Genomic DNA, 9,584 nt, shown 5'->3' with positions numbered 1-9,584 from the left:
ATTCACAAAAACATGGTCGATCTTTTCCAAAGTTGGGGTCCTCCGCTCATTGGTCCACGTGTATCGCCTCCCATTGAGGTACACCTCTTTCGGCTCTAGCCTGTTTAAAAGGGCCTAAAATGAGCGATCATCCGTCTATTTATGTTGGCATTGCTCTTATCTTCAGGATTGACAAGGAGATTAAAATCTCCCACCAATGCCCAAGCTCCCATATGAAGGTCCCGAACGTCCACAATCTCATTCATAAAATCCACCTTCTCTGAGTCGCCTTGAGGTCCATAGACCCCAGTAATCCACCACAGTGGACCCTCTTCCTGTCGAACGAGCGTCGTGACTATATTTTCCATAATGTGTGGGTTAGAGAGAGAGAGAGACACAACTGTGGGGTCCCATGCTAACAACACACCTTCGCGGGTACCCACCGCCGGCACGTAAAAGAAGTTTTCGAATTTATTCCCAAGGCAATGCCTAACGATCTCACTTAATACAACCTCTAGTTTTGTCTCTTGGAAGCACACTATGCTCACATTTGCCGCCATCACAACCTGATAAATCGCACTCTGTCGAGCCGGGGAGTTTAGACCACGAACATTCTACACTAGTATCTGGGGGGGTGGGGGGGGGGAGTTGCGCACTCATGATGAAGGATCTACGCCGCCGCCACCGGCACGCCACGACTAAATGTCGATCGGCCCCATGTTGGAGTCACCCTGAAAGGGCAGAGCTGCCACATCCCATCCAAAGAGTGCAAGCATCTTGAGATTGAGAACGTCTTCTACCATTGAAATGAACATTATCGAAAAACATGAAATAAGTTTAGAAAAATGCAAACACGAGTGTCAAATTTAGGATTTGAAACCGATGGACCGGTTCCGCCATAAAGTATCTAGACATAGCGCTCAGATCTCACCTCTGTCACTTGTCGGTGTCCATATTAATCATGAGGTCTAGTATGTTCTAGGGCCACGAAAGCGGCCGTCCTCGCTAAACTAGCACGTCTCCACGGCATCGAATCATCAAATCAAACAATAAACAAGCAAAGCAAGGAAGCTCCCAAAGGCGACTAGTCCAGCGACGACCTGCTCCAGTCGACGGATTCCTTCCATTCCATCCCCGTCCACGTCGCGCCCATGTCGACTCGACGACGAGGACGCACGCAGACGCCACCCCTCTCCCTGTGACGCAACGCGGCCGCAACGAGTCGCGGCACCGACAGGCAGCGTCGTCCCATCACGGGGCGGGCGGGGCCCGCGCTGCGCGGTCGCAGGAGCGTAGCAGCCGAGCCAAAGCAAGCCGCCCGTCTGTCACTGGGGCGCGGGCCCCGCCGACACGCCCTCCTGTCCACTGGCGTGCGGCAACCCCGGACGAACTCGGACCGAGACCATTCAAATTTTCTTCCACTGCCCCTAGCCCCAGCCCCAGCCCATCTCTTCCTTCTCATCCCCCCTGCCTGTCTCCTCCTCCGCTCCGCTCGCTCCCTCCGCAGATCCGCGCCAGCGAGGACCCGGGGCGAGGAATTCCCCTGCCGATGGCGGTGAACGGGGCGGCCAACGGGTCGTCGGCGGCCAACGGGTCCTCGGGGCCGACCAGGACCGTGCTCGTGACCGGCGGGGCGGGCTACATCGGCAGCCACGCCGTGCTGCAGCTGCTCGCCGCGGGCTTCCGCGCCGTCGTCGTCGACAGCCTCGAGAACTCCTCCGAGCTCGCCGTCCGCCGCGTCGCCGCGCTCGCCGGGGACCACGCGCGGAACCTCTCCTTCCACAAGGTAACGCCGTCGCTTCCGCCGCTACCGGGGCCACGCCCTCTCCCCCCCTTAGATACATTGCTTCTCCTGCCGTCCGCGCCGGTCGATTACGTGGTCCTTGGTGCGAGGATAGATCTCATCTCGTGCTTGACGTGCCGGCCACGCCCTATGTGCTTTTCTAGATAATGGAAGATCTACATTCCTGGCGTGTTCCCACGGGATAGTTGTTTTCGGGCTTTTGGCGTGTTTAATCACTCTAGTTGTGACGAATTATGGGGGGAATTTGTTTGCTTCTTGGTTGCATTCGGAGTTGGGAATATTCGGTTCTAAGAATTACCTGCTATAGATTCGTTTGCGCTTACTTACCTTTCTGGGTGATTTGAGGCTCGTTACACGCTATGCAGATCTCACCGCTGCTGTTGTGGGGCCTGCATCCATCATTTTTAGATAACCTGGTGTTTAATTTGACGCATTGCTTGTGGTCATGTTGGTGGATTTGTGAAGGGGATTTCGTTTTTTTCTGGCTGGCAAACTAGCCAAAACGATGTGGATTAATTTTGGCCAACAGCTCTGTGAAACTGTGAATGTAGGTTCTCACAATGTGAGAACGTTAGGCATGCCATGGCGAATGCAGGGCATTTGTGATCAATTCACATATTCATGGCTTATCTGGGCTGCAGATTCTCACACAATTTGTAAAACATAGGTATCATAACTTTATTTGGTCTACTGATGTTGTACTTGATAGTGGTATGGAAGACGGTGACGTGGGAAATGGAATCTGGACCGTGTATATATCTCATATCTCTTTGTTCGACATTGTTAATCATTGGCAGTTTAGTGCATGACGTGCCTGCATATTAATTCTTTTTCTTACAGTGCAATAACAATTTGAACTATTTAGCGTTATGCTGAAGCCTGTAATTTATGAATAAATGGAATGACTGTGTGCTAGAAATAGAACCACTGGTAAATCTCTGCATGATGGTGGTTTTAAAGTTATATTTTGGGTTGATTGCATTTTTAAGGTGTCACTTAGGTGGGTTGTGGGTAGTTGGGGACTAGATTTGCAACTGTCCACTTTGTAAGGTGTGCACACTGCCAGTGCCTTGTTTGGTTAATTCACAAACTTGTATCACATTCACATCAACACTACACTTTTACAGTTGGCTTTAATATCTAATTCTTTTGTCATTGTCATTGAAACAAACAGGGTGGTTAGCTAGTCAATCAAAAACTTTTTTGACCGGGAATTAATCCAAACTTTGTATTGTCTTCTATTGTTATTGACCAAATCTAAGTGTTTAGTTCATACACAAACGGCTATGAAGTGTTTAGTTCATAAACAAACGGCCAAATCCATCTGAACGTGGAGCCGTGGAAGTGAAAATGGTGACTCTATGTTAATATACTTGTGTTTTTTGTGAAAGTAAATGATTTCTTACTATATGAAGCATTTAATAAATGACTTACAGAAATCTATTGCTTCTTGTGTTACAGTTTGATTTGGATAACAAAATCAGACTATGTCTTTAACCCCTATGGATATCTTAGTTATAAATAGCTCTACAGGAACATATAATGGAACACTAAAAACTAATCTGCTTCTGCAGGTTGATATCCGTAACGAGGATGCACTGGACGCTGTTTTTGCTTCCACAAGGTGCAGCACAATCTATATTAGTAATCAATGTACTTATGTTCATTCTTTACTTGTTTAATGCTTTGGCTTCTTGCCATGTGTAAAGGCATTTACATTCTTGAAATACATGTTTTCCAGATTTGATGCTGTTATTCACTTTGCTGGACTGAAAGCTGTCGGTGAAAGTGTACAGAAGCCATTGTTTTACTATGACCATAACATTGCTGGCACAATTAATCTTTTGAAAGTCATGGCAGCCCATGAATGCAAGAAGGTACTTACAAGTCATGTATCCACAAGATACTTTGTACTCTCTGACGTCATGTGCACAAACTGCCTTAACTGATATAATTCATTATTCAGACTGTAATATGTTTCTTGGTAGTGCTTTGAACACTAGTAGCCTTTATCATACAAAAGTCACTAATTGTTTACAATATCATATTGTGTTCTGTAGAAATTCTATTTGTACATCTCATTTTAAAATAAAATTTAGGCCCTCTGCTTTCCAAGCTTTCCAATATAGTTATGATTGTATCACACTGCAGTAGGATGTACTTGTAGACCACTTATTGTAGCTGCTCCTAGCTCCAACTTCTATAAATCGTAACAATTGATCCATGAATTTCCTAGATATGGTTAGCACATTCATGGTTTTCTTGATATATGTGGTTAAATATATTTGTATTAATGATTCTGTCAACCATCGAAAGTTTGCTGAGGCTCATTCCGTTATTTTTCTTGTTCATACCAGACTGATATTGACATGTGTTTATGTGTTCAAATGTTGTAGTTGGTGTTCTCATCATCAGCTGCAGTTTATGGATCACCTAAGAACTCACCCTGCACAGAGGAGTTTCCTCTCCTTCCGCACAATCCATATGGCAGAACCAAGGCATGTTACAGTTCTTTTCCTATGCACAATCTTTGCATCGAGTCTTTTAACTGATTGTAGTGATACACATTAATTGCAGCTTATGGCTGAGGAGATATGCCGTGATATATACCGGTCAGATTCTGAGTGGAGAATCATTTTACTTAGGTACTTCAACCCGGTTGGGGCTCACCCCAGTGGATACCTTGGTGAAGACCCACGTGGAGTTCCAAACAACCTTATGCCCTACGTTCAGCAAGTTGCTGTTGGGAGGAGGCCGTCAGTGACAATCTTTGGAAATAACTATGCAACTAAAGATGGGACCGGGGTATTTTTTTTCACATGCTATTCTCAGTCAGCTAGTACTTCACCACTGAATTTTAAATTTGGTGAAACCATTTTGGTCCATTCAGTTCATGTCCCATCAACTACTAGACACTACTTAGTAACTATGTAGTAGGAGTGCGCTGGCGTACAGTGCAGTAGCTCTTTTCTACTCCCTCCGTTCCTAAATATTTGTCTTTCTAGAGATTTCAACAAGTGACTACATACGGAGCAAAATGAGTGAATCTACACTCTAAAATATGTCTATATACATCCGTATGTGGTAGTCCATTTGAAATCTCTAAAAAGACAAATATTAGGAACGGAGGGAGTAGTTACCTATGTGTTTCTGAAATATAAATGGATCAAACACTAGAAGAAGTGGTATCAACAACAGTTGCTCCAGTTGGTCCCCTAGTTTCAAAATTTCGTAGCAAGTAATGGAATTGTGTAGCTCTTACTAAAACACAGTATTTTTTGCAAACAAATAACTGAAAAAAAATCATAGTACTTGAGACAAGTTGTATAACTAGAAGCGGTTGCCCTCAGATTTTGTTCCATTGTGCAACTTAGAGCTTTTCATTAACTTTGTATATTTTTTTACTGAGCTTTGTATATCTTTACTACTGGTTTGCCTAAGTCACCAATGTATAGACCTGTAATACATATCTATCTGGTTTGATCTTGTTAGCAACTTAATGAATGATGCATTGGTGTCATCATTTTCTCCTCTGCAGACAAATCCACAATGCTACCAGATGATGTGCTAATTAAAATATGTTGTCATGTGGGGCACTTCTGATGTCATCAAAATTTACATTAAAGGGCAAACCCGAGTCTCCTCAGAACAGTAGCATCAGACTCCTAATGCCTGGCTTATGACAAAACATAAGCAAAGTGGACAACAAATAAAACCACATCCTACATCCGAGATACGCAATCCCGTTCGAAAAAAGTTTTGTCCTGCATTTCCTTGCCAAATGCTATTGCAAACTCCGAATGCCGTGAATCATTTTGTGAATATTGTTATGAAATCTGCAGTTAAGATTTTCTCATCTACTAAGGACACTTTTGCCTGGTGTGCAGGTACGAGATTATATTCATGTGCTTGATCTTGCTGAGGGGCATATTGCTGCACTACGGAAGCTTTTTGATAGTTCGTCTAACATAGGTTTGCACAATTGACTGCATTCTGAAATACTTCATCACAAATACGTTATACTCCCTCCTTTTAGGTTTACAAGGCCCGCACCGAATTTGAGATTTATTTTGACAACCAATCAGGCCAATAATATATGAGTTGTGTGCCATAAAATTATACCATTAGAATCTTTTTTCGATCACAAATTCATGGATATATTTTTTGGCATATAATTACTACTCCCTCCGTCCGGAAATACTTGTCCGAGGAATGGATGTATCTAGATGTATTTTAGTTCTACATACACCCATTTGTATCCATTTCTACGACAAGTATTTCCGGACGGAGGGGGTATTTTGTTAATCAAATTGATTATCAAAGTTGTCCCCAACATGCACGCGGGCCTTGTAAACCAAAAGGAGGTAGTATCATTTTCCAGACATATGTGTGTAACAACTTGAGTACTTAGCCGCTAACTATTTTGCATTGCAAATCCCCAAGCCATAGAGAAATAATTTTTATTTCATGCTTTCACTTTGGAGTCCCTGCAAGTATTGAGTGCTCAAACTCCTATTTCTTCTACCTCTAAGTGCATAGGATGCTTGATGTATCTTTTTGCCCTGTAGTTTGATCTCGTACAAAAATTCAATTCATCATGCAGGATGTGAACCATACAACCTTGGGACTGGAAAGGGGACGTCAGTGTTGGAGATAGTCAATGCATTCGAGAAGGCTTCTGGAAAGGTATGCCTGGTTTGATAATACTGCGATTTTTGTAAATGCCTGATTCCTGTATTTTTTTTAACATGGTATATTTTGCTGGTTAGCATATACTCCCTCCGTTCGGAATTACTTGTCTCAGAAATGGATGTATCTAGAACTAAAATACGTCTAGATACATCCATTTCTGGGACAAGTAATTCCGAACGGAGGGAGTATGACACAATCTCCTCAAAACAGTATTCAAGTAATCCTTGGATTTACTCAGCAGATTGCATAGGGCTTTAGAGGCTTAAGCTTTGAGTCTTTGCAAATTGACAACTGACAATTGCATTGCACAGGAAACTTGGGATTAGGAATTGTGTAGCTGCTGCAATTATTGACAAAACTAAGTTTTCTTATTACGAAGGACAAACATGGAGTAGCTAGTACTTTTTTGGGTGAACAGACTGTTATGATGCTAAGCCCTTTTGTGCTGGTTATGAGTAGATGTGTGAAAATTCTACGATTCATCATACAATGGCCTATAGAAAGATTATGGGTGATTGCTAGACTTTGCAAGTACAGTTAACTGGATGTTGCAATGTTATTATGCCATGCTTGGCCAGACGTTGTTTTAACTCTCCTGCCAAATGCCAATGATAGGAAGATCTATATGAGTTGTTTTCTTCTTGTGCCTTCTTTTCTTATGCATATGTCTGTGTTCCCTATGTTAGAAAATCCCGCTGGTCATCGGTCAGCGCCGCCCTGGTGATGCCGAGATTCTCTTTGCAGGAACTGGTAAAGCAGAGAGAGAACTCAACTGGAAGTAAGCCACTAACGGACTTTCTACATTTTTTGTCAGCGGTAACATTCCTTCGGTAATTAAATGTTGTTATTCTGTCTACAGAGCGAAGTATGGCATCACGGAGATGTGCAGGGACCAGTGGAACTGGGCTAGCAAGAACCCTTACGGGTATGGGTCACCCGACTCGACCAAGCAGAACGGTAGCAATTCACACTGAACAACGCGGATCGGTCCGTGCGGACTCACTTGTACATGCAACTTAGTGCCTAAGAGCTGGGATCGGTGTAGATCTAGTCGGCCAGTCATACAGAGAAAGTTACGAGATTAGAAAAAAAAAAGGTTGCTCTGTTGTTCTTCCGGTATCGGTACAAAATCTATCTTCCTCCTGCATATATTTTTTTCGTTGAGATTGTTCTAGGAAGATTTGCTAGTTTGCTATAGTCGACCAGCTAATTCAATTCTTTTACTGCTAATTGAGTTGCATTGCCTAGCAGCTGTATACGAATCCTTTTTGTGCCTGTGCTGTAATAGTAATTAGACGAGCCACAGTAATACACTCAGCTTTGGTTGTATCTTTTCTTTCATGCAGCGTGTTACCCTCCTGTGTATATATCAGAAATTTGTCTACTCTGCCGTCTGGGTTTGGGAACTTTGGGGGTGTGCGGTGCTGCATTTCCCCCCTTGAGACTGTGCGGTGCACGTATAGTGCAGCTTTTGCTAGTGACTCAGCGTGCAGAAATGCATATGCCTTGTGATGATCTGTTGCTTATACCCATGAAAGACGCAATCTCCTCATCTATATCAAGATACTTTGCCAAGCATACGTGGATAATACTTCTGCCCATTTTTTTAGAAGAATACTTCTGCCAAATGAACCACTCTCGCATGTCCGATGAGGGCGTGCGAGCAAAACAGGTGCTAGGCGCAACCACTTCTGGAAAGCGAGTAATCTGCGCCGGTGCACCAGCCCAACCCTAGTCGCAGGATGCTACTTGTTCTGGCCGTTCAATTCAGCGGAAAAAAAAAAACGATTCGTGCCAGATCTTCTTCCTCCCCGCGCATCTCACGCTCGCGCATATCCCTGCATCTCCGCCGTCTCGCATAGCTCCCCTTTGATGCCTCATCTTTCCTCCGGTGTGCTTCCTCGTCGCCGATCGGCACCCTCGCTGGTCGTCCTCGTCGTTGGTTCCCACCCTCGCCGGTCCTCCTCGTCGCTGCCTCGACCCATGCAACAGCTGCACCTGCGGTTTGCAGCTCTCATCAGCTCCGGTTGTAGCTCCGCCGTCGCCCCTCGCCGTTGATGCTCGCTGAACGGAATTGCGTCGACGACTCCCACTAGCCAATCACGCCATTGAACGGATGTAGCAAAAAACTTATCCTGTCATAGCAAAACCTGACAACGGTTGCAGCAAAAACACCATCGCCGCCGTCGCTAGGTCGTAGCTCCTTCTTGATGGATGTAGCAAAAAAGTTCGCCGGTAGTAGCAACAACCAAATACGGTTGCAGCGAAAAACGCCCTCGCCGCCGTCGCGAGGTCGCATCTTCTGCTTGATGGATGTAGCAAAACACTGCGCCGGTAGTAGCAAAACAAAACTACGGTTGCAGCATCATTTTTTGCTGGAAGCACAGGATTGCGAACGATGGCCACCAGTAAATGACATTGAATGAATGTAGCAAAAAACATCGCCGTAGTAGCTAAAAACAACGACGGTTGCCAAATTGAAACTTTTTCCTTGCCGGTTGAAACTTTTTTCACGGTTCAAAGTTTTTCTTCCACCCCCATTTGAAGCTTTTTCATGCTTGAAGCATACTCCTTTGCCGGTTGAAGCTTTTTCGCACACCGTTTGAAGCTTTTTTGCATCTGCCGTTGCCAGCCACAAGTTTGCCGTCGTTGGTTGCAGCACGTCACTCTGACAGTAGTAGCTGTTTTTGTTGCCGGTCGTAGCTTTTCGCAGCGTTGGTTGCTGTTGGGTTTCGTAGTAATTTCAAAAAAATTCCTACGCACGCGCAAGATTATGGTGATGCATAGCAACGAGAGGGGGAGAGTGTGATCTATGTGCCCTTGTAGATCGACAACGGAAGCGTTAACTTGGTTGATGTAGTCGTACGTCTCCACGGCTCGACCGATCAAGCACCGAAACTACGGCACCTCCGAGTTCTAGCACACGTTCAGCTCGATGACGATCCCCGGACTCCGATCTAGCAAAGTGTCGGGGAAGAGTTCCGTCAGCACGACGGCGTGGTGACGATCTTGATGTACTACCGTCGCAGGGCTTCGCCTAAGCACTGCTACAATATTATCGAGGACTATGGTGGAAGGGGGCACCGCACACGGCTAAGAATATGATCAC

The 9,584-nt window shown here is 44.8% G+C and overlaps 1 protein-coding gene across 1 annotated transcript; it reads left to right on the top strand.

Annotated features, from left to right (window-relative positions):
* Positions 1 to 1,389: 1,389 nt before the first annotated feature.
* Positions 1,390 to 7,834, top strand: LOC119301297 (UDP-glucose 4-epimerase 4-like). The gene is made up of 9 exons (XM_037578249.1): positions 1,390 to 1,765; positions 3,358 to 3,407; positions 3,525 to 3,660; positions 4,180 to 4,281; positions 4,361 to 4,588; positions 5,671 to 5,755; positions 6,387 to 6,469; positions 7,162 to 7,253; positions 7,335 to 7,834. The coding sequence occupies exons 1-9, from the start codon at positions 1,529 to 1,531 to the stop codon at positions 7,447 to 7,449; spliced, it is 1,128 nt and encodes a 375-aa protein (XP_037434146.1). The 5' UTR covers positions 1,390 to 1,528; the 3' UTR covers positions 7,450 to 7,834.
* The last annotated feature ends 1,750 nt before the right edge of the window (positions 7,835 to 9,584 follow it).

This window comes from Triticum dicoccoides, chromosome 5A, assembly GCF_002162155.2.
Source record: "Triticum dicoccoides isolate Atlit2015 ecotype Zavitan chromosome 5A, WEW_v2.0, whole genome shotgun sequence".
Classification (NCBI taxonomy): Eukaryota; Viridiplantae; Streptophyta; class Magnoliopsida; order Poales; family Poaceae; genus Triticum; species Triticum dicoccoides.
This window is presented reverse-complemented; position numbering and strand designations above follow the sequence as displayed.

Bases quoted from the DNA above. Each gene is read 5' to 3' on its own strand.
- LOC119301297 (XM_037578249.1), top strand. From the start codon at position 1,529: ATGGCGGTGAACGGGGCGGCCAACGGGTCGTCGGCGGCCAACGGGTCC. The intron at 3,408-3,524 runs GTGCAGCACAAT...CATGTTTTCCAG, and splicing joins GCTGTTTTTGCTTCCACAAG to ATTTGATGCTGTTATTCACT. The intron at 5,756-6,386 runs GTTTGCACAATT...TTCATCATGCAG, and splicing joins TGATAGTTCGTCTAACATAG to GATGTGAACCATACAACCTT.